This window comes from Garra rufa, chromosome 17 (assembly GCF_049309525.1).
Source record: "Garra rufa chromosome 17, GarRuf1.0, whole genome shotgun sequence".
Lineage (NCBI taxonomy): Eukaryota > Metazoa > Chordata > Actinopteri > Cypriniformes > Cyprinidae > Garra > Garra rufa.
This window is the reverse complement of record NC_133377.1, coordinates 18144185-18171256: the sequence shown is the minus strand read 5'-3', so window position 1 is coordinate 18171256 and position 27072 is coordinate 18144185. Positions and strand designations below refer to the sequence as shown.

General features: G+C 35.8%; 1 protein-coding gene across 1 annotated transcript; it reads right to left on the bottom strand.

Annotated features, from left to right (window-relative positions):
• Positions 1-18: 18 nt before the first annotated feature.
• On the bottom strand, positions 19-25528 carry ints8 (integrator complex subunit 8). Its single transcript, XM_073821825.1, has 28 exons — positions 25425-25528; positions 24902-25037; positions 20903-21077; positions 17076-17216; positions 16615-16686; positions 16474-16525; positions 15923-16105; positions 14573-14680; positions 14244-14399; positions 12923-13023; positions 12134-12275; positions 11938-12008; positions 9893-10068; positions 9634-9764; positions 8116-8226; positions 7521-7725; positions 7138-7259; positions 6728-6912; positions 4765-4798; positions 4603-4662; positions 4342-4403; positions 4097-4215; positions 2617-2720; positions 2444-2494; positions 2296-2369; positions 2135-2199; positions 379-422; positions 19-207 (listed from the first exon to the last, which is right to left on the bottom strand). Exons 2-28 carry the CDS (start codon positions 25029-25031, stop codon positions 91-93), a joined length of 2991 nt encoding a protein of 996 aa, XP_073677926.1. The 5' UTR covers positions 25032-25037; positions 25425-25528; the 3' UTR covers positions 19-90.
• Positions 25529-27072: the final 1544 nt, after the last annotated feature.

The following is a 27072-nucleotide window of genomic DNA, read 5'->3' as shown; positions in this document are numbered from 1 at the left end:
AAAAATAAGAGACCTGAATTAGCATAAGCATATTTATTTGAAAACTGTTTTTCCAGTATAAAAAAAACAAAAACACTTTTTTGAAATAATTTAGAAGTAGAGTTTAGCCAGGGCCTGTAGGAATTTCTTCTTCCTTTTTTGTGCTGCAAGCTGCAGGACTTCCTCTGGATTACTGGAGTTTAACTCTGTCTGTCCGATGGCCTTGATCTGTGTTCAAATAGATTAACCATCATTAGCTTCATATCTATGTACTATCTAAAAAAAAACAACTTCTGTGCAAATCTTGCTCTGAAACTGCACTGGAATTAAATATTGGTAGATACTGTTTTTAAAAATTGCATTTTTACACTATCTGCAATAAATGTTTTAGACACTTACCGCAACTTGTCTTTTGTCACTCTCTCCTCGTTTATGATGAATGTCTAAAGGCAAAAGTTATGGTACAACCGTGGACAGAGAATGTCAGATGTAAATATAGCTGCAAGCAGCAATTACGGGGCCAAGCACACCAAAGGGAAAATGAGGAGCTAAGCATGGAATGGAGCAACAGATCAACTGCAACAATGATTAAAAGGAAGCCATTTTAAGATGCTTTTAGTCAAAATGACAGAAAAATTATATAGAACTGCTAGTATTATTATTTAATGGCTTGCCACTTTTGACCAACAGGTGGCGCTGTTATCAAACCGATGCGGTGTGTTTAGTGTGAGGTGTCAAAAGCACACACAAAGTTTGGTGTCATTATGTCAAAGCTTTGCAGAAGCTTTAAAATTTTAAGTGGTTGCTGTACGAAAACTTTCATGTATCAACATGAAATCCATAACTTTTTGTCAGCACAGTCTAAAGATGATCTGATTTGATTTTGGTGAAAATCGGACAAATGGTCTAGGAAAAGTTCGAAAAAGTATGCTTTCAACATAGATCAATATGGCGGACAGAAAGTTCGGCCAACTATGTATAATTGGTATCCATGTTGTCGGCATGACCTAAGGAATATTTAGAGATCGCTTTCATTAAAATAGGCTAAAGCAATTAATAGTTATTAGCATTTTTTGGAAATGTCATAATGGTTAATGAATGGTTTATTACTCTTGACCAATTGGTGGTGCTGTTACCAAATTGACGTGGCGTAATCAGTGTGAGGTGACGATGGCACATGCAAAATTGGGTACAAATAAGTCAAAGTGTTGCAGAGATACAGCCTTTAAATGCACTTTGGCATCTTTCCAGCAAATTCATTGATGCGTTAAACAAAAACTGTTTCGTATTTTGACACAAAATCCATAACTTTTAGTCAGCAAGGTTTAAAGATGATTCAAGTCAAATTTAGTGAAAATCGGACCAACGATCTAGGAAGAGTTTGAAAAAGTAGGTTTTCATGCCCATCTGAATCTAATGAGAATCTAATTTAGCCAAACCATTCAGTAGTTATAAGCATAAATAGCCATTTTTCGTATCGCCTGACCACTAGGTGGCACTCTGCCAAAACACTGCAGGTCGCCTCAGGTCATGCTTGGTATAGCACACACCAAGTTTGGTCTCAATACGCCAAACCATTAAGGAGATATAGCTCACATCAATTCGTTTGCGTGTTATTCGAGAACAGTTTGACTAATCAACTTGAATTCCATAACTTTTTGCCAGCATGGTCTAAAGATGATCTGAGCCAATTTTGGTGAAAATCAGACAAACCGTCTAGGACGAGTTTAAAAAAAGTAGGTTTTTCAAACAATTAAATGGTGTTCATTGGACTCGGCATGAGCCGAGGATTTAGAGAAAAAATAAATAATTTTGATTCTGTGCCTTATGGTTTAAAAGTTACTAGCATAAACATGAGTGAAACTTTGGACAAGTGGTAAGAGACTCCAAATTTCCTATGGTTAATGTTGAGACTGTCCTCTGTTAGTGTGCCAAATTTCACAACTTTAACGCAATCGGTTCTATGGGCTGCCATAGACTTCAAGAGTGGAAGAAGAAGAAGAATAGGAATTCTAACGAATACAATAGGTGCTATTGAACTTTCAATGCTTGGCCCCTAATTAAAAAAAAATAGTAATGCATTTGCAAATGCAGAAGAAACTCCTGCCTTCACATTCATGTTGGTGTGAAATAGAGCTTTCTTTAAAAAGGATACATGTCAGATATTCCAGAATGGTCACATCCCAGATGTAGTCATAGAACGAATCCATGGAGTCATGACTGATGGGGGAGAAAAAAGAACACAAGAGTTTGTTTCTGACTTCAAGAAAGTACCTGAATTACTTTGTAAAGCATGCACTGCATTTGCAAGTTCACCTGTTTTGCTCTTGTAGAGCTTTGAATGCAGTCATGTAGTCCACTTCCCTCAGAAACTGGCAGAGGACAGCCACCTGCAGAGTGCACACAATAATATCAGGAATCACCCAATACCATTATCTGAAATGAGACTGATGCGGTTTGTTACCTGAGTGTGACAATTCAACAGCGAGCAGCACTTGATCATTCTCTTGAGAACCTGAGAAACATTGATCACAAGTCAGACCTGAATATATCCCACAGTCACATCTCTACAGGCATTTTAATACCAAACCAAAAGTAGAAATGAAAGCATCTTTATTCAGAACAGATTTTCGGCACCTGGTCAGTATAGACGTCCGGAGGAACTGGTTTGGTGAAGTAATCTGAGCACACAGTCCCTGCCTGCAGGTAATAATGCATAGCTGCAGAATACTGGTTAGTCACTGAAAAACAAAAGAATTATTACTTATTATTATGATTATTAGTAGTAAAAGTGCTGCAACACGTTTTTTTGTTTTTTTTTTTATGGAAAGAACTGAATAATTACGTACAACAAAAAGCTACGATTTCTGTGCATTTTGTAGAAGCTGATATTATGCTAAAAAAATTCATTTGATGGTGATAAAGGTTTTATATCTATGCTTGGTTTGATTATTATAATTGCCATTACTATATTCATAAAGCCAAAGAGAATGATAAACGACAGTTTTAAACAATTTAAAGTTGATGTTAAAATATATTTGGAGACAATAGAAAAAGTAAAATTTAAAAGCAAAAAAAGACTATATAGCTGTTCAATAATATTATTATTTAACTTTTTATTTATTGTATTCTTTTATACATATGTGCATTGCCCCTGACATCTAAGGATATATGTGCTCTTGTGTGTAAAATACATTGTTGTTTTTTATGTAAGTGTTTTTGTTAAAGTACAATAAAAATAAAAAGATGTAGTCACGTAATATGTTTTTAAACACTTTCTTTGCACCTAAGTATTGGGCACTGTATTAATCATTCTGTTAGCATTAGGCCTATTTACATGTGAATTTTCAAATACTTACATACAAATACCTACAATATATAATTAGGAGCGATTTTCCTCCTAATTTAAACACTTTAAGAGCATCTTCTGATCAATAATCAGAAATACTGATAAAAAAAAATTGCCTTCCTAATATGAAGTCATTTTCTTTGTAATAGCATTTTTCACATTTTATTAAAAGTATGTCATTTATGTCAAATTCCAATATATATATAAAAAAAATTAAGAAATGTAAGCTTTTTAAAATTTGTAATAAAAACAATACAATAATAAGCAGAATAAGACAAACTGGTTACTAATCATATGAAATTAGTATTAAAAAAAATGTGTACTACAGAGGCACAGAAGAACACAAAATTGGCTTTTAGGTGCATTTTCAGACATTTAATAAGGCTCAGAGGTGGCATTAGTGCAATTCAAACATTTATGTTTTAAATATACAATTGTGAATTTAGAAATATTAAATGATTTAAATATCTAAAACTATACGTTAAAAATAAAACTAAATCCACCAGGAGGTGGCAGCAAGTCACTGATTTTATCACTAATTTTGAATCACTGACTTACTAGATTCTTCAAAAATGCACTTTCATTCATGAAAGTTGTTTGCTTTTAGAGATGTGCAGCGGCTGAGCTGTTTATTTGGAACTATTTTCGTTGATGAAATAGAGTAAAATCAGGCAGTAGTGTTGTAGTCAGATAACGCAAGTCGCTTAATATTAAGCGACTGAGAACTTTAATCCCTGTATACATACAGTATGCATAGCCTGTACTTACCAAAGTAAATGTCAGCCTGTGTGCAGAGCCACGACTGATTGTTGGGGTTGAGGCTGAGAGCGTAGTGCACCAATTCCTTTAACGTGACGACCACGGCTTCAACATCCACCGACTGTAAACTGCATCAACACCATCATCATTACAACATTTGACACCAAGATAACACCATCAAAACAAACTATCATTACAGATTCAAACATATGAGCATTTCTTCATCTAACAGCATTTTATTCGTTGTGACATACTTGGCAAGAGATGAAGGCCATATGGAGATATGCTCAGCTGTTACTTCATTCACTATATCATCCTGGGAGAAAAAAAAAACAGATACATAAAAAAAAAGTATCAATTTTCCCATTACAGTACACACATTCTGTTCTTAATTGTTTTACATATTTCAGTAGTTCATTAAAAAAAGAAGGAAACTCTAACCAAAACTATTACAATCTGGAAAAAGTGATAAGTCTTTTTGTGAAATAACTTGCTCTGCACTGGTTAGTACATACCCGTACAATATTGTGCAGCCGTACAAACAAAGAGATGAGCGTTGTCAAAACCAGCGGCTCCTAAAACCCAAAAATATATTGCAGATTAATACTGGAAGATCTCTACATTTAAGATTACTTTTACGTAAAAGACACATACTTGGTGTAGTTTACTACACTTACCCGCAGTTTTTTCATAAAAGTCATGAATTTGCTCCTAAAAGCACAAACAAAAGAAAATATAACAATGCATTAACATATAGAGAGATAGTCTCTGGAGTATTAAACTGTCAAAAAATGCTTTTCTTACTTACAAGTTTTTTTCTTGTTTCAAGACAAAATATCTTAAATCAAGAAGGATTTTCTAGACAAGTAAAAAATTATTGTCAGAAAAAACAAATTAAGTGAGTTTTTGCTTAGAAAAAGCTAAATAATCTGCCAATGGGGTACACAAAAAAAAAAAAAAAAAAATCTTATTTCAAACAGAAAACTAGATTTTTTGTCTTACCCCATTGGCAGATTATTTTGCTCGTTTCAAGCAAAAACTCACTTAATTTTGACTTGACAATTTTTTACGTCTAGAAAATCCTTCTTGATTTAGTCATTTTTAGATATTTTGGCTGGAAACAATCGCAGCGTTTCAGGAAGGCGAGGCAAAGAGAAGCAACAATAATGTACAGTATGTGAAAAATAATGTGTTTTTTGAACCTCAAACCGCATAAACACATTGCATTACACCAATTACTAGAGTTGGGTTCGAGTCCACCTAAGTCGAATCCGAGTCGAGTCCGAGTCCAACTAAACACTACTGTTTGTCAGTATCTTAACCTTGTTTTAACCTTTACAACTAGAATAAGGCAATTTAAATGTAACAAAAGCAAACCTCTATTGCATATTGCCATTTTGATTTTTGATTTCACACCATCTCATAATTAGTGTCCAGCTCAGCAAACTTAAAGTCATGTAACAGAAGTTATAGCGTATGTATTGTGACATATTTCAGAGTGAAATAGCTTTTAGAATGTGAAAAATTATAGGGCAGGACAGGACTTGACTTTACTTGTTGTTATATAGTAAATTTATAAATTCAATGGGGTGGGTAGGAAGCTTAGTGGATGAGACCTGAGGAGCAGAGAAAGCACCTCTTATCTCTGTGGCTGTGTTTTGGGTTTTATATGACGAATGGTTAGACCTTAGATAGGGTAGATGGCATTTAATTTTTTTTTTCTTGAATGAAGAATAATGACAGTTTTTAAGTAGCAGTCTACTTAAAGCCATGAAATAAAAGAAGCCATGGAATAAAACAGTAAAAAAAGTAAATTTGAGTTTATGTTTTAAAAATTTCACGATTCCGAGGTTATATCTCACAATTCTGATAAGAAAAGTCATTCTCCCTTTTCAGCTCAAAATTAATGGGTTTCTATCCCACACTTCTGGCATTTTTTCCTGCATAACTGACAAACTCACTACTGTTGAGGTAAATTGAGTTACAAAGTCTGAACATATAAGCGACTTATTAAAAAAATGATGAATTGTGAGATAAAATAGGTAAATGTAATATGACGCAGTCTACTGCAGCAGGTTTACGCTGCTGTTGCTTTAAGACCGAATGCACAGATCATATATTTTGACACATCTGTCAAATTAACTCAAGACAAAACCGACATGCAAAATAACATGCAAAAGAATGCTTAATTCAGCATTCACATGCTGACTGAGAGGCGCTTTTCGGTGAGCCCGCTTTGGGTGTTTGTGTATGCAAAGAAACAGCAGGCTTTCAAGTACTGGCAAGACTTTTAAACACGTGTGAATACTGAATGTCACTTTCGTAATAATGCATCGAGTCAGTAAAATTTCCATCAACTGTCCCTGGACTCGGCAATTACTCCCGAGTCCGAGTCAAAATGAATCCAAGTCCGAGTCCCCTAAAAATTGTACTCGAGACCAGACTCGAGTCCGAGTACCCCAACTCTACCAATTACACAACAAAATGTCTTTTTAGCTACATCATATGGCCCCTTTAACATATGCTGTAATCGCTGAAACAGGCTCTGTATGATTTTGTTCCCCTTTCAGGAAATCATCTACAGTAAGGCAGGATTTAAAATGATTCTTTATGTCCCACAGTAAATGCCCTCTGTCTCACCGGGGCAGGATGCCAAGCGAGGACTCTCTCTGTTTGAGAAGGCTCACTCGACCGTCACTGGTGCGTTTGTGCTGGCTGGAAATACTGCAGATCTGCACCACCACCTCCCAGAGCTCCTTAGCCATGCGTCTGCTCTCTTTAGGTCCTGGCAGCTCCTTACACGTGGACGCTATCAGCTGCCCGAGCTGCATGAAGAACAACAAACAAGAGGACATAATCTCAGGGTTAAGAACTCTAGACCTGCGCAGATTTAAATAAGTGACAATTCTCAAAAAAACTTGTCTGCACCATCAAAAAAATGTGTAAATGTGAAAATAATTATATTTCACAAAGAAAACTTTCAGATTTTCATACACTGACTTTATTGATAGCAATGAAGCACAGAAGCATTTGTGGGAGAGTGCAGATACCTTTATATACGGGTTGCTGTTGACCAGAGACTGTGGCACCTGCAGCGTCAGATACTCGTTCTCCCTCCAGTTGAGCATAAACACAACACATTCCTCCCCAACAATCTGACGCAGTGGAAGATCTGCGGGCATAAAGAACATTGCGAGAACATTGCGAGACCACAATCCTACCCTAAAATATGAACAATTTTTTTCTCTTTACAATGTAAAAGTTGTTTTTCTCATACAATTTTGCTTTGACACAACTTGTATTGTAAAAAGCGCTGTATAAATAATCTTGACTTTAATAATCTTGACAATGTCATTACATTGCCAGAAAGAGTTCGCTCTGCTTCATTTTAAGCTAAAGATCATTGCATTGTCTGCAACAGTCAACGTAATACCATGTATCCTCATCTCCAGATATCCGCGGACCCTGCTGACCAGGTCGGGTGGAGGTCTCTCCATGTTGCCTTCAGCAGCGCCGGCCTCGTGTGCTCTGACCTCCATCAGCAGCAGTTCATTGAGCATTACCTGCCGCAGCTTAGGAGAAAACTCTGTCACCAGCTCGAGGCATGCCGCGAACAGCTGACGAGCGTGCACGAAATCCTACAGCAGCCAGAGACAAAAAGGTTGGTTCAAACTACAAACTAAAAGTAAACTGACATTTGAAAAAGATAAGCCTTGATTTAGTCTTTAATTACAGTTTTTTTATTTCTGTATGGTCTCTTCATGTGCTGCTTTGTAAAAACAATCTAACATAAAAGTTTTGGAAAAATATTTTTAAGAAAGTGTGCATGTGCATGGAAACGATTAGACAACTAAAATAATGCAAAGTCTAGAGCAAGCTGTTTACTGATCTACACAACTCTGTTCAAGACTTAACAGCACAGTGCATATCAGCATAAACATTGCTTTTATGCCTTTAGCGGGAACCATCTTTTTGGTCTGCATATAAACATACTCAATTTGGGAGGTAAGTCTTGTTCAGATACGCACCTTTATAACGATGCAGTGCAGACCCTTGGCCATAAGGATATACACCAGGTCTCGTGTCAGGTTGTCTTTTATTGCTAATATGACGTTTACATAGTCGACAGGAACCTCCCACTACAGAAAAAGGTACAGTTGGAAGAGTAAAAAAAAGAAGCTGCAAAAAAATGGCAACAACTATAATGTACTATTTTTGGAAAAAGTTGCAAACGTTATTGGTTAATTGGCCATATGCACGGAGCGTTCTTTAGTAAACTTCAGCTGAAGCTCATTTTATACGTGCTATAAATAGGCGGACACTCTTGAGTCTCTTCTACTGCCTCGTTCTTATCAGAAACTGAGAAAAATAATAATTGCACCATTGTAAATAATGATAACGAATGATAAACATTCAGTTTCATATTATTTAACAACATATAATTTAAATGCGGAGCCTGGTAATCCCAGGAGAGTACCTGCATAGTTAAACATTTAAATGCTGACAGCTAAACACTATCATAAGGTGTTTAGGCTAACGTTAGCTATCTAGCGATACTTCAAGGACATCTTAATCGTATTCTTGATAATCAGTAACTTGCCTTCATAGTCATGAACACATTTTTTAAATCTTGTAATATTTTAAAGCCTTTATTATTTTTCAACTCTACAGCTGTGCAATAAAATTCACTTCAAAGATTCACTTTTCATTCATAGAGACAACATGGAAAAATAAAGATAAAAATGACATGAAATGACCCATATAACCTCAAGATGGCAGCAGAGGATCAATCATTGGCTGCAGCTGCCATTTCAACTCCCTAGTTTTTTTCCAAGACGTCTTATATTATAAAATTACTGTAAAATAAATTGTACTACTTTTACCACACTGAAGTATATAGTATAGCAAGAGCAGAAAGTCATTAAAATAAATAAAGGAATAAGCTCACACACAAACAGCTTATAAGGGTGAATTATTTAAATACTTATATATAGTTCACTACAAATTAAATAAGTTAAATATTAATGGTTAAATTAAATAATGCACTCAATATGAATTTGAAATATTTTATATAACTGAATAACCTTAAATCTTTTAAGATTTATCTTAAACTGTAAAAGCTAGTAAATAGCCTATATTTAACCAACACAAACTTGTTTCTGATGTAGTTTAGTTACTCTGAATTTAGTCTGAATCATTTATTATGAATCATCAGATTGTCAGACATTTTGTCTGGTTTTTACTGTCAATCATAGCAATGACTCGCGCATATTTAGCTGATTTATTCATATTTTTTTAAACTCGTGTTTGTCATTCTTGAAAAGGTATACATGGACGTTTAGTCCTCTTAGACAAACACAAGGAAGCAATCTGTGCATATGGTCAATTTGCTGCAAAAACCTCAGAAAAACAAACAAAACATTGATCACCTCTGTTACTCAATCAGCAATTTAAGACGACTAGATTATATCTATTATTTCATGTTTTAAAACGAGGCATAATAATGGCATTAAAAACATCATTTGATCTCTACGGTCTTTCCTGACCTTACTATTAACCCTCCAGAAGGGTCGTTCAGCCATCCCATGCAGCTCAATGAGGATTTGTCGGATATTTCGAGGATCCAATGACAGAATGAGCTGCTGTTCGAGCTGACTGATATTCACGCTGGCAGATGCTGTTGAGAACAAAACACAAACAGCACATCAACCAACAGCAAGTAAAGTTCTTCAGGCGATATAATTAAGAATCCCATATGGTCATAATTAAATATCAGCCCATCAGACTGTTTCCTCCATGATTTACCAGGTATATCGTAGAATGAGGGCAGTAGTTTGGCACTAAGGTTGACTGTGGCTGAGCTCTTCCTCATCTGCTCCATCAGGATCTTCTTCTCCTCATCTTGAAGAAGTTCCATGAAGAATTTATGAGATGACACCACGAAGGCCAGAGAAATATCTTCCAACCTGTTACAAACCATCCTACAATGAAAACAAGAAAGCATGTTAACAGCTAAACACCATCAAATATTTGTATTTTTACACAATGATACAATTTAAAAATATAGCTGCAAGCAGCAATTACGGGGCCAAGCACTAGGCAAGGGAAGCATCAGAACAAGTGCAGCAATGAGTAATTGAAGTCATTTTAATCCAAATGTGTGAAAAAACATTAAAACAACCACTAGTAATACGGTTATCACTTTTGACCACAAGGTGGCACTGTCTCAAAACATTTTGAATGCTTTCAGGTCATGGTCTCCATGGTACATACCAAGTTTTGTAATGGTACACAAATGCATTGGTAAAAATGTAGCATTTTACACTGCAATACTCTATTGTAGCCAATGACAATTTCATGTTTTGTTCAATTATAGCACCACCAAGAGGCACAATCCCACCTTAGAGTGTGCCCATGCATGTATGTGTCAAATTTGGTGAAATGATCACATTCGGTTTCGGAGTTATAGACATTTTCCTATATGAGAAGAGAAAAAAAGATAAAGATAGCTGACTTTCTTTGCATTTCTTTCTCATTTAATATCAATATTTTTGCAACTGGGCCTAAACATTTGACTGGCACACTATGTTTCCGAATTTCCTGCGGTGGTTTTGTGTCGATAGGAATAACGGTTTCTAAGATATTGGCAAATGTTTTTGAGTGCTAAAATGCAATTTTGCACAAGCCATAAGGCAAAACCTGGCATGTTTGGTATTGCTGGACTCGGCAAGGATTCAGGAGTCTAAAGAGGTGACTCCGTCAACATAAGTTGACCACACCCAAAGTTATAAGCATTTACATTTTTTTATTTTTCTGCTAGGTGGCGCTGACTCTAAACTTTTCAAGCTCCTTCAGGACATCGTGCTGATGACCCATACTGAGTTTTGTAATGAAACGTCAGTGTGTTCGTAAAATGTACCATTTTAGTACAAAATTCAAAATGGTTGATGGCAAAAATGGCTGACATGGGGAAAATTGGGTATAATTCGACTTAACATGATGTACCGAATCCAAAGAGACTTTTGTGAATTTAGAAGCAAACCACTGAGAAGTTATAAGCAAAAATAGCCATCTTTTGTATCCCCTTATCACTAGGTGGCACTGCGCCAAAACCCTGCAGGTAGCCTCAGGTCATGCTGGTTATAACACACACCCAATTTGGTCTCAATACACCAAACCATTGCGGAAACATAGCCTCACATTTATTTGTGTGTGCTTTCGTAAAATTGGTTTGCGCATTATTTGAGAACGGTCTGACTAATCAACTTAATTCCATAACTTTTTTTTTTAAATGGTCTGAAGATGATCTGAGCCAATCAGACAAACAATCAGAGTTCGAAAAAGTAGGTTTTTCAAACTATTAAAAACAGAAAAAAAAATCGAAACCTTACGATTTTTTAATTTTGGTGTTCATTTGACTCGGATAGAGCCAAGGATTCAGACAAAAAGTATTTAGATTTTGTGCCTTACGGTTCAAAAGTTATTATCATAAACATGAGTGAAAATTTTGGCATGTGTCGGTGCTAGAGAGTTTGAGCTAGAGACTCTAAATTTGCTATGGTTAATGTTGACACTGTCATCTATCAGTGTGCCAAATTTCACAACTTTCCCGCAAGCGGTTCTATGGGCTGTCATAGACTCATTAGTGGAAACGGAAGAAGAATAAGAACGCCAATGGTTCAAATGAAATACAATAGTAAATACAAAAGATGTTTAAAAATAGTGAACAGTTACAGGACCTAACATACGCACTTCTACAGATTATATATAATCTAAAACCCTTCCACTCTAAAACCTGACAAGTCAAAAGTCAAAGTGAAAATAGTTCTAAAAACTGTAAGAGTGCTCACTTGATAAAAAGAGCCATTTTCCTCTTGCTTGTTTCTGATTTGTGCTCCTTATCCAATGACCTTGTACACACCTAAAGATATTAGAGAGAGAGTATTAAAAGTAAAGCAACACTTTATTTTAATACAAGACCATGTGAACTAAATCATTTCAGTAAACGAACTAAGGATGTCATGTTTGACGCAGCACGGTTTATACCTCCAGCAGAAAACTGATGATGTTTTTGCTGGGTTTGAGAAGCAGCTGATGGAAGGAAACACTGAGGACACCACCCTCCAGTGCATCTCTCACTGCATTACACACACACAGTTTATGACACACTTCCTCCAGAGCTTTGTCCCTGTCATTTAAAACACACAGACACATATAGATTAAAGGATTATACAACAAACATGTAGCATGTCATCATCCACGTGTTGGCTTTGCTCTCTATTTGTAAAACAAATCAAAAAAATGTTTATAGTAAACCACTTATAAAGTCCATGGGGCAAGACATTTAGGAAGATTATAATCAAAAGTATAAAGCTTTGATTACATAAACTCTATAAGAATTTTGTACAAGGAAAAAAAGAGTTTTTATTAACTTATTCAGTTCATTAGTGTTAAAGCCATTAAAGAAGAAACTGCATCTACTGTATTTCATTTCTGGCTTAAAAATGAAGAAAAAAAAAATGAGTACACAGATGTTTTACACTGTACCATCAAATGCTGTGATTTGCATGGTTGCCTTCTTGCTTGCAAGGCTTTCGTTGAGATCACAAGAAAATAAAACTGCATACATACATGATGTGTTCATGAATACATGCATGTATGCGTAAATATATACGTGAATTCATGCATACGTGAATACATGCATGCATGAATGCATAAATACATACATGCACACATGCATGAATACAAGCATACATACAAGATGCTGTCCAGAGAGTCATTTTGAACCCTGAATACACATATAATCGTCCATTAAGCATACAAACAGCATCTCACCCCTGTTGAAGCTTGTGCAACAGCTCTAGCTGAATTGAATGTCTGAAGCTGTTGGGTAGACTGAGTGCAACATTGTCTCTGATAAAGGCCTCGATCAATGCCTACAGTATGAAGACAGAAGCAAGGACAATAATAGTTTATGTTACACAAATTCACATTCCATCAGCTGCACAATCATATCAAGCTCCAGTCAGTGTGCATCTGGGTTCTACAACTGTTATAGAAGGATCTAAAAACAAAAGTGTGCCACAAGTGCTTGCTTCGAACTGCACACATCTTGTTACAGATGCAGGAATGGCCGTTTTTACTTCTTGATTATTATAAGGATCGATGCACAAGGCTTCATGTGCTTGATTTCATAGATACATATTGAGTCTGCTTTTTTAAGCAAAGAAAAGGAGGGTGGTCAGATGCAAAAACAGCAGAAAACTATGTATGTTTGTGCATGTCAAAAGATTAAATCTCATGAAGTTTGTGACATGAACATGCAAATCAATAGCATTATGCCTTATGAATTTTTGTGAAGCTGCTTCAAAACACTTTAGACATAAGCAACTGTTAATATGTAAACCTTGTGTGTGTGTGTGTGTGTGTGTGTGTGTGTACCTGGTATTCATCACGTTGTGGGGACCAAATGTCCCCACAAGGATAGGAATACCAGTAGATTTTGACCTTGTGGGGACATTTCTCAGGTCCCCATGAGGAAACAGGCTTATAAATCATGCACAATGAGTTTTTTTGATGAAGTAAAAGTATGCACAATCTCCTGTGAGGACTAGGTTTAGGTGTAGGGTAGGTGCAGGGCGATAGAAAGTACGGTTTGTACAGTATAAAAACCATTACGCCTATGAAATGTCCCCATAAAACATGTAAACCCAACGTGTGTGTGTTTGTGTGTGTGTGTTTTAAGATTTATTTTTGCCATTTTTGCCTTTATTGTGATAGGACAGATCAGATATGACAGGAAGCGAAAAGGGAGAGAGATAGGGGACGGGATCGGAAAAGGTCCTCAGAAGGCGCTAAACCTTCTGTGTTTTGACAGTAATAGCACAAACTTAGTTCAGTAATTAGGCGCTATTTAACAGGCTTTTAGTTTGCGTACGCTTCAGGTTTACGCGCACTAGAAAAGCGTGTCAGAACAGCACGCATATAAAACGTTTACCCAGCAAAGCTTTAAAGCAAATAATGTACTTTTGTGATTGTGAATAAGTGCAGTGTCATGTGAGTCTAACTCTAAAATATTTTAATCAATTAGAGTACCATGGTACTTCTTTAATTTGAAAATTAATTGTAGCACAGTGCAGTGAAAGCTCTTGCTGACCCCATAATTGTGGTTCCTCATGAAGCAGCTGATTTGGCCATACGGGGTGTGCTGGCTCTCATCGGGTTCTGAGGCTCCGGTGAGAGTTTTGCAGGCGTTCCAGTATCCAGCCAACCGCTGCTCATCCACACAACAGAGAGATGCAGAGGAATCCAGCTGCCATCAGACACAACAACAAAAGAATTTCATGTGATGATTCAGAAATCCAATATGGACAACCTCATCAGATTGAGTAGCCAACACAGCATTTCAGAGTCATGAAGGTAAGTAAATAATGACAGCAGGTACCTTTTTGGGTAAAGTGTTCCTTTAAATTGACAATGTCTTACCTTTGTGAGTATTTCTCGTGCCATTCTGAAGTGTTCTCTGGCTTTCTCGTACAATGAAGGATCAGAACAGCCTTGCTGAAAGTAAATGCCTCCTAAATCATAATGCACCTGCCAGAAGATAACATAGTTTACTTTTAAAGAAAGAATTAACCCAAAAGTGATACAAAATTTCCTGGAAATATCCTTACCCTCAGGCGAACCAAGATATAGAGACATTTGTTTCTTGAAGGGAACAGATTTGGTGCAATAAAAACATCACAATAATCCACAAGTAATCTATACATCAATTCCAGTCCATCAAATAATGTCTTGTGAAAAGCTGTGTGTGTGTAAAAAAAGCATTTTAACCTTAAAATTAGGGCTGGGCGATTTGGCCTAAAATCAAAATCTCGATTAATTGAACATTTTAACCCGATTACGATTAATGAACGATTATTTTATTAATTAATAAAATTATATTTAAATATTTTTTTTTTTGCCCTCATAGTTCACTGACAAGTTCTGTACAGTAAATATGCTCACATATTACAAGTGAGAGATTTTTGAATGAAGGGTGCACGCACTATCTACTATCTATGATTATTTATTGAACATCAGTGTTGAACAACTGAAATTAAAGCACACATTGCTTAAAATGAAAAGTCACATTTTTCTTAAATTAGTGAAAATAAATAACTTGCACTTTTGGAAACAAAATAAATTTATAAAATAATAATAAATATTAAAAGTAGAAAATAAGCAGTATCTCTTCTAAATAAAATTACTCTTGTATATCCTGTAAATACTTTTTACTGTATAAATACTGCTTAAGCTCTCCATCGACACGTCGGCGGAATAACGCAACGTAACGGAGCGGGGTCACGTGACTCCACACGCGGTAGTGTTTTTAAAGGGAAAGTAATTGAAATAATTGACCTGGAAAAATTTGATCGATTATAGGTTCTGAATGTCGATTTCGATTACTTTTCGATTAATCGCTCAGCCCTACTTAAAATGTTATAGTAACTTATGGTATTTTAGCTGGAAGCAATAGATTCAAGTGAATAAACTTAATGATTTATTTTTTTACAAATATATAGCTTTACACGTCAAAAGAAGTTAAATGATGGATAGCAGTCATGTGGATTACTGTGCTGTTTCTATCAGCTGTTTGGACTCTCATTCTGATGGCACCCATTCACATCCACTGGTAAATTAAGTGATGGAATGCTACATTTCTCCAAATCTTTTCCCAATCAAATAAACTCATCTACATCTTGGATGGCCTGAGAGGAAGTAAAATTTATCAAATTTTAATTTTTGAGTGAACTACTCCTTTAATAACAGACTCATTTTCTGTGTAGGACACACCTGACAGTGCAGGTGATCGGCGCTGATGCGCAGTCCGGCGGTGGAGGACTCTGTCTCCCCATTGGCTGTACTGGGATCAGCAGCTAGCAGGTCTAGGGTTCGAAGCGTGTGGATGTAGAAGTCTTTTTTAATGTTCAGGGCTCCTTCCAACACCATTATAGAGTCTGTGGCCTGTTCTCTGAGCTGAGGAGCACAGCGTTAGACGGCTTTCTTTGAGAATGAAAATGGAATTTTTAAGAGTGACATCAGATATTGATGAAAGTTAAACAATAAATCAATCAACATGAAATCGAAACTGAATCTAATTCTTAACAGAGATTCCTGTTCTTACGGCGAATGATAACTATGATTTAATTACCTCATTTCACACACAGACCACCTTTCAGCATTAAATAAATTCCTAACGTAAAAAAAAAAAAAGAAAAAAAGCTGTGGTGTTGTATTACATCTCAGTGCTTCTTTTGCAGGTAATCTCAATGAAAATCTCCTTTTCCTAGCCAAAGCTAGAGCAATCAGATGTCAAAATATAAAACCACAAATTTCAGTCATACCACACTCAGAATGTTCTCTGTGAGTTCCTTTTCCTGCTGGACCAAATTCATCCTGTAGAACACAAAACACTATCAGCACAACTTTAACAGCACACAACTCACTCACACACAAAACGGACACCGCTGCTATTCGTTCCTTACATATTCAGCTGATGGGGTCCAGGTTTGGTCTGTTTCTCTGGAAAGCTGCTCAACACAATGGTACGAATGGCCCTATTGAGACAAAATTCATATGACAGCGTTAACACAACAAATGGCTGTAGCAGCATCAGCTGTAATCTGCAGCAGACTCTTGCTACACTTAAGCAGATGTGCCACTTATTTTAATAATTCAATGAACACCAGTAGATTATTCTGCTTATATGAACGGTTACAAAACAAGAGACATTGTTCAGATTTTTTATTCCAAGATATATTGTCAATAGTTAATACAACTAGATAAAAAAGTTAATCAAGACAAACTTTAAGTTGGCTTGAAAAAGCCTCAATGATATACGTGGCCAACAAATGCAATCTCCGAAGGACCTTGTAAATGAGACACAGCCACAGATATTACAAAGTTTCACCTAACCATGCATAAGCTGACACACAGTTGAACTGACCATCTGTTGTAGATGAGCACGGCCATGGCTGTGGTGGGCGGCAGGGTGGACAGATCCAGATCTACGTGTTTAACTCCAGGAGGAACACGACTGACGCACAGAAGCTCATTCAATAACATATTAAGCACAGGGATGGTCAAACTGAAATTCAAACAGAAAGAACAAAATGAGAAAGTAGAAAAAGTGCACTGCAAAAAATGCTTTTCTTGACTCGATTTTTTGTCTTGTTTCCAGCCAAAATATCTAAAAGTTCTTAAATCAAGAAGGATTTTCCAGACGAGTGAAAATTGTTTTCTTGTTTTCAGAAAAAAAAAAAGTTAAAATGAAGTGAGTTTTTGCTTAGAACAAGCAAAATAATCTGCCAATGGGGTAAACAAAAATATCTTATTTCAAACAGAAAACAAGATTTATTTTTGCTTACCTTATTAGCAGATTATTTGGCTTGTTTCAAGCAAAAACACCCTTAATTTTGACTTGTCTAGAAAATCTTGATTTAAAAAAATTTTTCAAGACAGAAAATCTAAGAAAAGCATTTTTTGCAGTCAAATGCCTTGACCATGCACATTTTTATAGATGTCCAACACAACTGAGACTGTCCAGTTCAATATAGTTTACATTTTCTTAAGAGAATGTAAGTGGAGTTTGCCTGTGCAAAAAAAAAAAAAAAAACAATATTTCAATATTCGTTTCAAAATATTTAAAAAATGTGGTTGCAATTATTTATAAAAGTATAATGACTAAATGAGTTTTTGCTTAGAACAAGCAAAATAATCTGCCAATGGGGTAAGCAAAAAAATCTTATTTCAAACAGAAAACAAGATTATTTTTTATACCCCACTGGCAGATTATTTTGCTTGCTTCAAGCAAAAATGCACATAATTTTGACTTGTTTTTTCTGGAAACTTGTTTCACAATGCCAAACTTTCATCTGGGACAGCTGAAAATCGTGCAGTGTTTCAGGCTTTAATGTACACTGGGTTGCTGTTGATAGACATAGAATTACAAGATTTATTTAACCCTTTATAGGGCGAGGCACCATATTTGATCACTTAATCGAACATTTTCAATAGCGTCTGCCTCCCTTGTATGAGATCGTGTAAGCACATGGATTTGTCCCAGCCAATCAACATATGTTAGTCTACGTCACGGATAGCGACACAATGGCATCTGACCAATCGGAAGTTGTCTGGGGCGTTTCAAACTTCAACGTGCTTCCGGAATGAGAAAATGCTGATTTACGCTCCTACTTTGTCCCACAAAAACGGAGAAAGCATCGAAATGCACAATGGTAAGTCAATGAAACTCACACATTATATAGCTGAATAGTTGTGTTATATGGTGATATGGACGTTGTTTGCGTTTGATTTCTAGAAATTAGTGAACGATGTGGTAAAAAAAATGGTGTGATCATATTTGATCATATGCCCGTTTGTGGTAACACAACAGAATGTCCATTTTTAGACATACGCCCGGTTCAGGTAAAAGTAAGGCAAGTGATAGTTTGGCTGTTTTTATGCCTGTTTTTTGTCCACTGAATATTGCAAAGGCTTGTATACCATGATGCAGTAATCCAGTGTCAAACTTAAACCATTTATTGAAATGATCAAGAAATAAACAGTGAAAAATGTGTAATTTTGGTTTTAGTACCAATAGATTGGTGTTTATTATTTCTGCTAAAATAGGTGGTACCACCAGTACTTAATGCTATTTTTTTCAGTTCTTATTATAAATTTACTATTTATGTGAATATTATATGTTTTCAGTAGATCTGCACTTTTCTTTCACAAACAAATCAACATGGGCTTGATACTGACTCAGGCCGCGATCACACCAAACGCGTTTTTGCAGTTGGAGGCGCCTCTTTTGAATGGTTTTCTGTTGGCAGTGAGCGTTCTCCGCGCTGCTTATGTGCCCCGGGCGCCTCGCGTTTTCGCCGCCTGCTGCGCCTCGCGTTTTTGCAGAAGCGCTCTGAGCGCCTGAAGTTGATTAAAAATCAACTCTGAGCGGAAAAACGCCCAACGTCATTCGCGTTCTTTTCCACTGTCCAATCGAATGAATGGAGAGGCGGGCCTTCTGTTGTGGAGACGAAAGTTTACCGTTGCTTAAAAAGTCCGGAGACTGCAAGAATTAGAGGAGAAACCTTTGGTGTCTATCGTGGGTAACCCGGAGCTGTATTATTTAGGGTTTCTGCTAATATGACAGTTTACTTAACAACAAAAAACTAAGATTTTAGAGCGCTCGCGCTATAATCCTTTGATTTGACTGACAGGACAGCTGTTTTGGTCGTTGCTTAGCGACATAAAAAAACCGCAGCACACTGCTCTTTTTTAAAAGTCACCAAAAAAAGGCAGTGCTGTGCGCCTCGCGTTTTTAGAACTAAAAGACGCGTTCGGTGTGATCGGGGCCTCAGAAACCTTTTCTTTCGCAGCTGTCTACTCAACAATTCTATGGATAGAAGTCAGTTTTGTTGTGCCAGCTGACCCCATCTAGGGTTCTGACGAGGAAGACAGCAAGATTTTTAATTTCCTAAATAAATATTCTGTTATGTTTTTGTGTTCACACATATATATGTAAGGGATAATCAACGGTTTGCCGTGCGTTAAAGGATTTTAAATGCATGACGTGGAGGCTAATAACCGCCCGACGCGAAGCGGAGGGTGGTTGCCTCCGCGAAGTGCATTTTAAATCCTTTAACGCACGGCAAGCCGTTGATTATCCCGCTTATTCCATGGTTATAGACAAATTAAAACTAGGATTGATATTTGCAGCGCAAAATTTGACTGAATGGATAAAAAAGACGGTTATTTTCGTCAGTTATGACACGCAGCTCTAGCATTCTGCCCGCTTCAAATCAGACTCAGAGATTAAATAGTCCGGTAAAATCACATTTATTTGAATGAAAAATAGCATTTGTTTCAGTAGATTGTCGATCGACCAAGAGAGAGTGTGAAGGCAAGAGAGATGACAGTTGCGCGCGCGCGTGTGTGTGTGTGTGTGTGTGTGTGTGTGTGTGTGTGTATGTGTATGTGAATGTGCGTGCGTACCTGCATGCTGTGCGTCTCTCTCTACAAACAACAATTCATTCAAAAACAGCAGTTTTACCACCCCGTTGCTGAGGAATATAATGTAGCGATCTAGTATCTATGCTATTTTAATAAGGATTGCAGGCAAACGCTGACAAGAAGTTTATGTATGTGCGCAGCACAATGCGATCTCCGACCTCTCTCTCTCTCTCTCTCTCTCTCTCTCTGTGCTTTTGCGTGCATCAATTAAAGCAGCGCATTAATATAGAACGGTGATTAAACTGACTTGGAACTACCTGTGCATTAAACGGTTTTACTGCACACCTGCCAGCCAATCAGAATCCAGTATCCAGACATTCCATGGAATAAATATATATATATATAAATATATATATATATATATATATATATATATATAATTTTTTTGTGTGTGTGTAAATTGTTTCTAAATAAATATTCTATGAATATTACATATGTTTATATGTTTTATGTATTTATTTATGCCTTATATTTAAAATGTATACACATTTTTTGGGGGGGGGGAAAGATACCATAGACCGGCAAGTAACTATATATGATCACTTCATTTAACCTAATTTTCAACATAAAAACATTTAAAAAAAATTTAAGTCACAAAAGTTTAAAGGTCTTGTAATAACCTCCAATAACACTCTGGGGTTGAATTTTTGAATTTCCAAGTATTTCAATGAGTGCCCTATAAAGGGTTAAGGTGTTATAGAAAATCAGAATTTTACCCTCAAAGGAAAAACAACCATTCAAATCAAATGTTTTATCTTCACTTGCCCCTTCTCTAGTTTGTTCAAATCCCATCTCAGATGGGCAGCGACCTTGAGAGCCATTAGCTTCAGTGTGCGGTTCCTTCGGTTGTCCACTGGTGGCTGAACCTGGTTCTGCTCATTCACACATGGTTTGGAGGCTTGCTCGAGAAACTGAACGACGAGCTGAACAGGAGACGGATCTGTGGAAAACGGATAAAACTTAATTCTGAAGCTTGTCTCAGTAAACATTTGGTCATTATAACGTAGAAAATTTCAGTACACAAACACACACATCCTCTGAATATTCAATTTATTTTCTCTGATTGAACTGTTACTCTACACTAGGGCTGGGCAATTTGGCCTAAAATCAAAATCTCGATTAACTGAACATTTTAACCCGATTACGAGTAATGAACGGTTATTTTATTTATTAATAAAATTTATTTAATTATATTTATATAATATTTAAATAATATTTATTTTTTTGCCCTCATAGTTCACTGACAAGTTTTGTACAGTAAATAGTGAGAGATTCTTGAATGAAGGGTGCACACACACTATCTACTATCTATGATTATTTTTTGAACATCAGTGTTGAACAACTGAAATTAAAGCACACACTGCTTAAAACGAAGAGTCACATTTTTCTTAAATTAGTGAAAATAAATAACTTTTGGAAACAAAATTAATTATTTTCAATGTTTTTTATATGAAAAGTAGAAAATAAGCACTATCTCTTCTAAATAAAATTACTCTTGTATATCCTGTAAATACTTTTTACTGTATCAATACTGTTTAAGCTCTCCATCGGTCACGTGACTCCATACGCGGTAGTGTTTTTAAAGGGAAAGTAATCGAAATAATCGACCTGGAAAAATTTGATCAATTATAGGTTCTGAATGTCGATTTTGATTACTTTTCGATTAATCGCCCAGCCCTACTGTATACATAGCAACCTAAAAAGGGTGTATCAACTGTACCCACTTTACCACCTTGTATATTTCTTAAAATGCTATTCATGTTTGAAAATATGTCCTTTAATAATAGACAGTTAAAATATCACAAATATAATTTTTAACATAATTTGCGTAGCATGTGTGTGAATATGACTTTTAACTTATTATTATACTGTACAACTACCAGCATGTGACACAACAGGACACCAATCCACTGACATACTCGCACGTTTCTCTGTAGATTATGAAAAGACCTTGAATGGCACAATGCCATAAAATATGTCTACTTTTAGATCACAGAGTGATGTATGCAGAGATATGTGTTTAAGATAAGTTTAACAATCATACAAAATAATAATCTATTCATTGTGGAAGTGACACAGCGAAATGAAAAAAACAAAAGATCTTCCCAGGATTAAAGAGAACACTAATACACATGTGTGGAGCAAAAATTACGGCTTGGGGTTCCTGTGTATGCAAGTTATTTGTTTGTTAACAGATGTTTCAACTGTCTCAAATGTACTCATTACTCATACTTATTACTAGGACAGTCCTCTGGCATAACCTCAGCCCCAAAACACTTATAATTGACCATATGCACGGATTACTTCCTAGTTTAGTCAAGCCAGCTCAGTCATTTCCAGTCAATAACCGGACGAAATCTGACAAGCTGATGTCAGAAACAGAGTTTAAATGATTCAGACTAAATTCAGAGTAACAAAACTACAGCAGTAACACGTTTGTGTTGGTTACATATAGGCTATTTAATAGCTTTTACAGTTCAAGATTTAAGCTTAAAAGATGTACTTATTAGATTATATAAAATATTTAAAATTAATATCGATTCATATTGAGTGCATTATTTAATTATTATACCATCAATATTTGACTTATTTGTAGTAAACTAATATATATATATATATATATATATATATGTATTTCAATAATTCACCCTTGTAGGCTGTTTTGACTGAGCTTATTTATTTATTTATTTTAATGACTTTCTGCCCTTGCTATACTATATAAAAAGTAAAAGTACTACAATTTATTATACTAGTAATTTGATAATAAATCAAAAAGCAAGACGTCTTGCCAAATATAGGGAGTTGAAATGGCAGCTGCATAATAATTAAACCTCTGCTGCCATCTTTTGGTTATTTGGTAATTCCATATCTTTTTTAGCCTTTCCGTGAAAAGGCATTTTTTCATCTTTATGAATGAAAAGTGAACCTTTGAAGTGAATTTCAGTGCACAGCTGTAGAGTTGGAAAATAATAAAGGCTTTAAAATATTACAAGATTTAAAAAAAAAATGTGTTCATGACTATGAAGGCGAGTTACTAATTATCAAGAATACCATTAAGATGTCCTTGAAGAGAAGTATCGCTAGCTAGCTAACGTTAGCCTAAACCAGGGTTGGGGTCAATTCAGGAATGAACTCAATTCCAATTCAAAGGAAATGGAATTCAACAACAATTACAGGAAACAAAGTTGGAACTGAATTGGAATTACAGGAAGTGGAATTCAATTCAGGGAAAATTCTACTGAATTCCATTTATTGCCGTTTCTGAGCATTTATTTGTGATTGCATTTAGAGACATACATTTGAACTTTATTTATGATGCTTTACAAATACCATGTATGAAATAGAGTTGATCAAATCCAAGTAAATAAAACTGAGAACTGTACATTATGAATTAATAATTGAATGACAGTGGTGATAATTTTCTTTATGTACTAAACATTCAATATTAGCACATAATATGTCTCAACTCACAAAAAAATGAGATAATTTCCTGAAATTTGGCATGTGAAATGATCATGCTTAACATACTAAACATACAGTACTTTGTATTTCTTGTATATGTTTGTTGTTTATGTGATTTACAATATTTAATGTACTATAAACTATTAAGCAAATCAAGTCAAATCATTTTATTTAGCAACTAAAGTGGATTTTAGTGGAATTTATTTGATATCAACTCTTTTTCCTGACATTCCAATTCAATTCCAATTCCATTTCCTGTCAGCTGCATGCAATTCCAATTCCATTCCAGGAAGCGAATTGGAACTTACCATTCATTCTCAATTCAATTCATGAATGGCCCCAACCCTGGCCTAAACACATTATGATAGTGTTTAGCTGTCAGCATTTAAATGTACAACTATGCAGGTTTCCTGGGATTACCAGGCTCCGCGTTTAAATTAAATGTTCTGAAATAATATGAAACTGAATGTTTATGCCGCTATCATTATTTATAATATATATCTTATATATATTTATTCTCAGTTTCAGATAAGAACGAGGCAGTAGATGAGTCTCAAGAGTGTCCACCTATATATATCACATAAAATGAGCTTGAGCGGAAGTTTACAAGCTTATCTTTATTTGGAAGTTCTAAAGAGTGCATATGGTCAATTACAACAGTGTAAAGTCATGATAACATACAATTTCCTTCGAGAAATGTAAGAGGCTTTGTTTGTTTTGTTTATTTAATTGTCCAGTCACAGTTTCATAAACTGAGCCAGTTTTCATAATAACATGAAAGTGGTTTTGCACATTTGTTTTGACAATGCATTTGTCAGTCGAATTGTAATAGAAATCAAGACACAGCTTAATGCGCTCGGTGGGGACCTTAGTCTAGGCTAGGGCAGGGATCCTCAAATCTTACCCTGGAGGTCCAATGCACTGCAGAGTTTAGCTCTAACCCTAATCAAACACACCTGAGAATGCTAATCAAGGTCTTCATTAGAGAATCACAGGTAGGTGAGTTTCATCAGGGTTGGAGCTAAACTCTGCAGTGCATTCGACCTCCAGGGTAAGATTTGAGGAACCCTGGTCTAGGGTCTAGGGCAGGGGTGCCCAACCCTGTTCCTGGAAATCTACTATCCTACAAAAGTTAAGCTCCAACCCTAATCAAACACACCTGAACCAGCTAATTAATCTCTTAGGTAGCCCTTGATAATTACAGACAGCTGTGTTGGAGCAGGGCTGGAACAAAAGTCTACAGGTAGGTTGATCTCCAGGAACAGGGTTGAGTAGCCCTGTTCTAGGCTATAAGACAGATACCTGGATGAGGGCGGTGCAGGTGGTGCTCCAGTAACGATGGATCAAGCAGAAACTCAAACCAGGAGGTCTGTGGAGGGGTGCAAGGCCGACTGCCGCTCACCGCCTCCCGGTCTGCCGCCTCCGCACTCATACTGACCTGCAGAAAAAAAACAACAGTGCGATACATCGCATAAAACTCACATAAGAATCAAAACAGAGCGAACCGGTGTCTTAAATAACGTTAGTATTGTTGGGCTTGAGTGCGGAGTGATGCCCAAAGATGTTGTCTAGAAAGGCAGCTCAGTAGGATTTGGCACACAGCCCATGTCTGTGATGTACTGGTGCAATATTTTTTGAGCTTCTAATTGCGATCATATCATATTTTCACCATAACGTTTTAGTTACCGATGATTATTAACAATAGCAATATATTGGTGTCAGTCATGCTCAAGAGTTAATAACATCAGACTCGTGTTAACGGTTGAGTTTTGAGCTCAATGTTAAGTCTTTGATCTGCTTTATCATCTCCTGCATTATCGCTCACCTGTTTCCAACTTCTGAATTAATAATACGAGAGATATCGCAAACTATTTTAGAGTAGTCTATCTAAGACGCCATAGTAATATGTTTCTTCGCTGTAGAGGATCTATGGGAGGCAACGGAAAACAGCGCCGCGAACTGGACAGGCGGTTACATATTTTACGGAAAATAAGAATAATTTTGAGGACAGAAAATAGTTTAAACGCATTTGCTACAACATAAAATTTGATTTGGTATACTTAAGCGCTATTTTGTGTTAACATGTGTAATTTGATTGGTTTGATAATATATTCTCTATATGTTTTATATTATGTTTTACATTCCAAAAAGAATCGATTCCTTGATTCCGAGGCTTTGGGCATCGAGAATCGAATCCAAAGGCTCGATTCCAGGCTCTGTCTCCGTCTCAAATCGGAAGTGGATGAAAATAATGATCAGCTTATATTTTTTATTTCCTTTTCTTATTTTTAATGTTGTTTCTTGATAACGTGTTGTATGTTATTTGAAAAAAAAAAAAAATAATAATAATAATAATAAAATAATACAAATATTAGTGATATACACCAGAAATGGCACTAATTATCTTTGTGTAGTGTTTCAAAGCTGTTAATGTTAAGTCAGTATTTAATTTAAAGTTCAAGTTAAAGTTTTTAATTTGTGTACACACGTGTGTGTGTGTGTGTGTGTGTGTGTGTGTGTGTGTGTGTGTGTGTGTGTGTGATATTTTATTTATTTATTATTTTCTTATCAGTTAATGAATTAGTTAGACTCTTAATAAATAATAACAGTAATTTCTGCTATTAATCTTTTGATATTTTATTCAAACGTTTTCTCATATTTTTTTGTTGTCTTAAAAGATAAACTGAGTACAAAGCTCAAAGAAAAAAACAAAACAAAACTTGAGCAATAGAATGTTTTTATTTACTTAGTTAAACTATATTTTTCACTTAATCATTTCAGTAATAACCAATTTTTTATTGTACATAATACCATGTAGGCTACTATTTCAATTTCAATGTAAATTGGGACATTAAGGTTGATAAAAAACATCTTAAACGGTTAACAGGCCAATTTAATCTTAATCAGCTAGTTGAACAATCCACTAGAGTGACAAGTCAATCAAAAACAAGAATTGACTTGCTTTTTTCAAATAAACCTGAAAGGATTGTGAAGGTATACAACCTATTTACTGGGCTTTCAGATCATAATGCCATATTTTTTTCAAGAAAACTAACCAAAGCTCGATTCTGTAACATCCACAACTGTAAAAAAGTAGAGTGTAATATAATACCTAAAAGCCTACAGCAAGATTTTGAAAATGCACTTAAAGCTCATAATTGGTTAAATGTGACCTCGTGCAGTGATGTAGAAACGAGTAGTGAGTGTCTTCACTCAGAGTTAAAAGAGATTATCGCATCACACACGAGAAAAGTGAGACCAAGAGGCAAAATGAGAAACCTACCATGGCTCACGAATGAATGTTGGCAATTAATGAAAAACAGAGACCTTTTGCTTAAAACATCATTAAAAACTGGTCTGATAATAGATAGGCAGAAATTTGTATCAGTGAGGAATAAAGTGATCCAAGTTTTGAGAAAAACCAAAGCAAATTACTTTATTAACGTCATTAAAGGTGCCAATGGGAACAATAA

Excerpts from the sequence above, each read along its gene's own strand:
- ints8 (XM_073821825.1), bottom strand. The coding sequence starts at position 25,031 with ATGAGTGCGGAGGCGGCAGACCGGGAGGCGGTGAGCGGCAGTCGGCCT. Across the intron at positions 16,687-17,075 it reads GTGCTCATCTACAACAGATG|GGCCATTCGTACCATTGTGT; the intron begins GTCAGTTCAACT and ends TTGTCTCAATAG. Across the intron at positions 4,799-6,727 it reads TCGCTTGGCATCCTGCCCCG|GAGCAAATTCATGACTTTTA; the intron begins GTGAGACAGAGG and ends TTGTGCTTTTAG.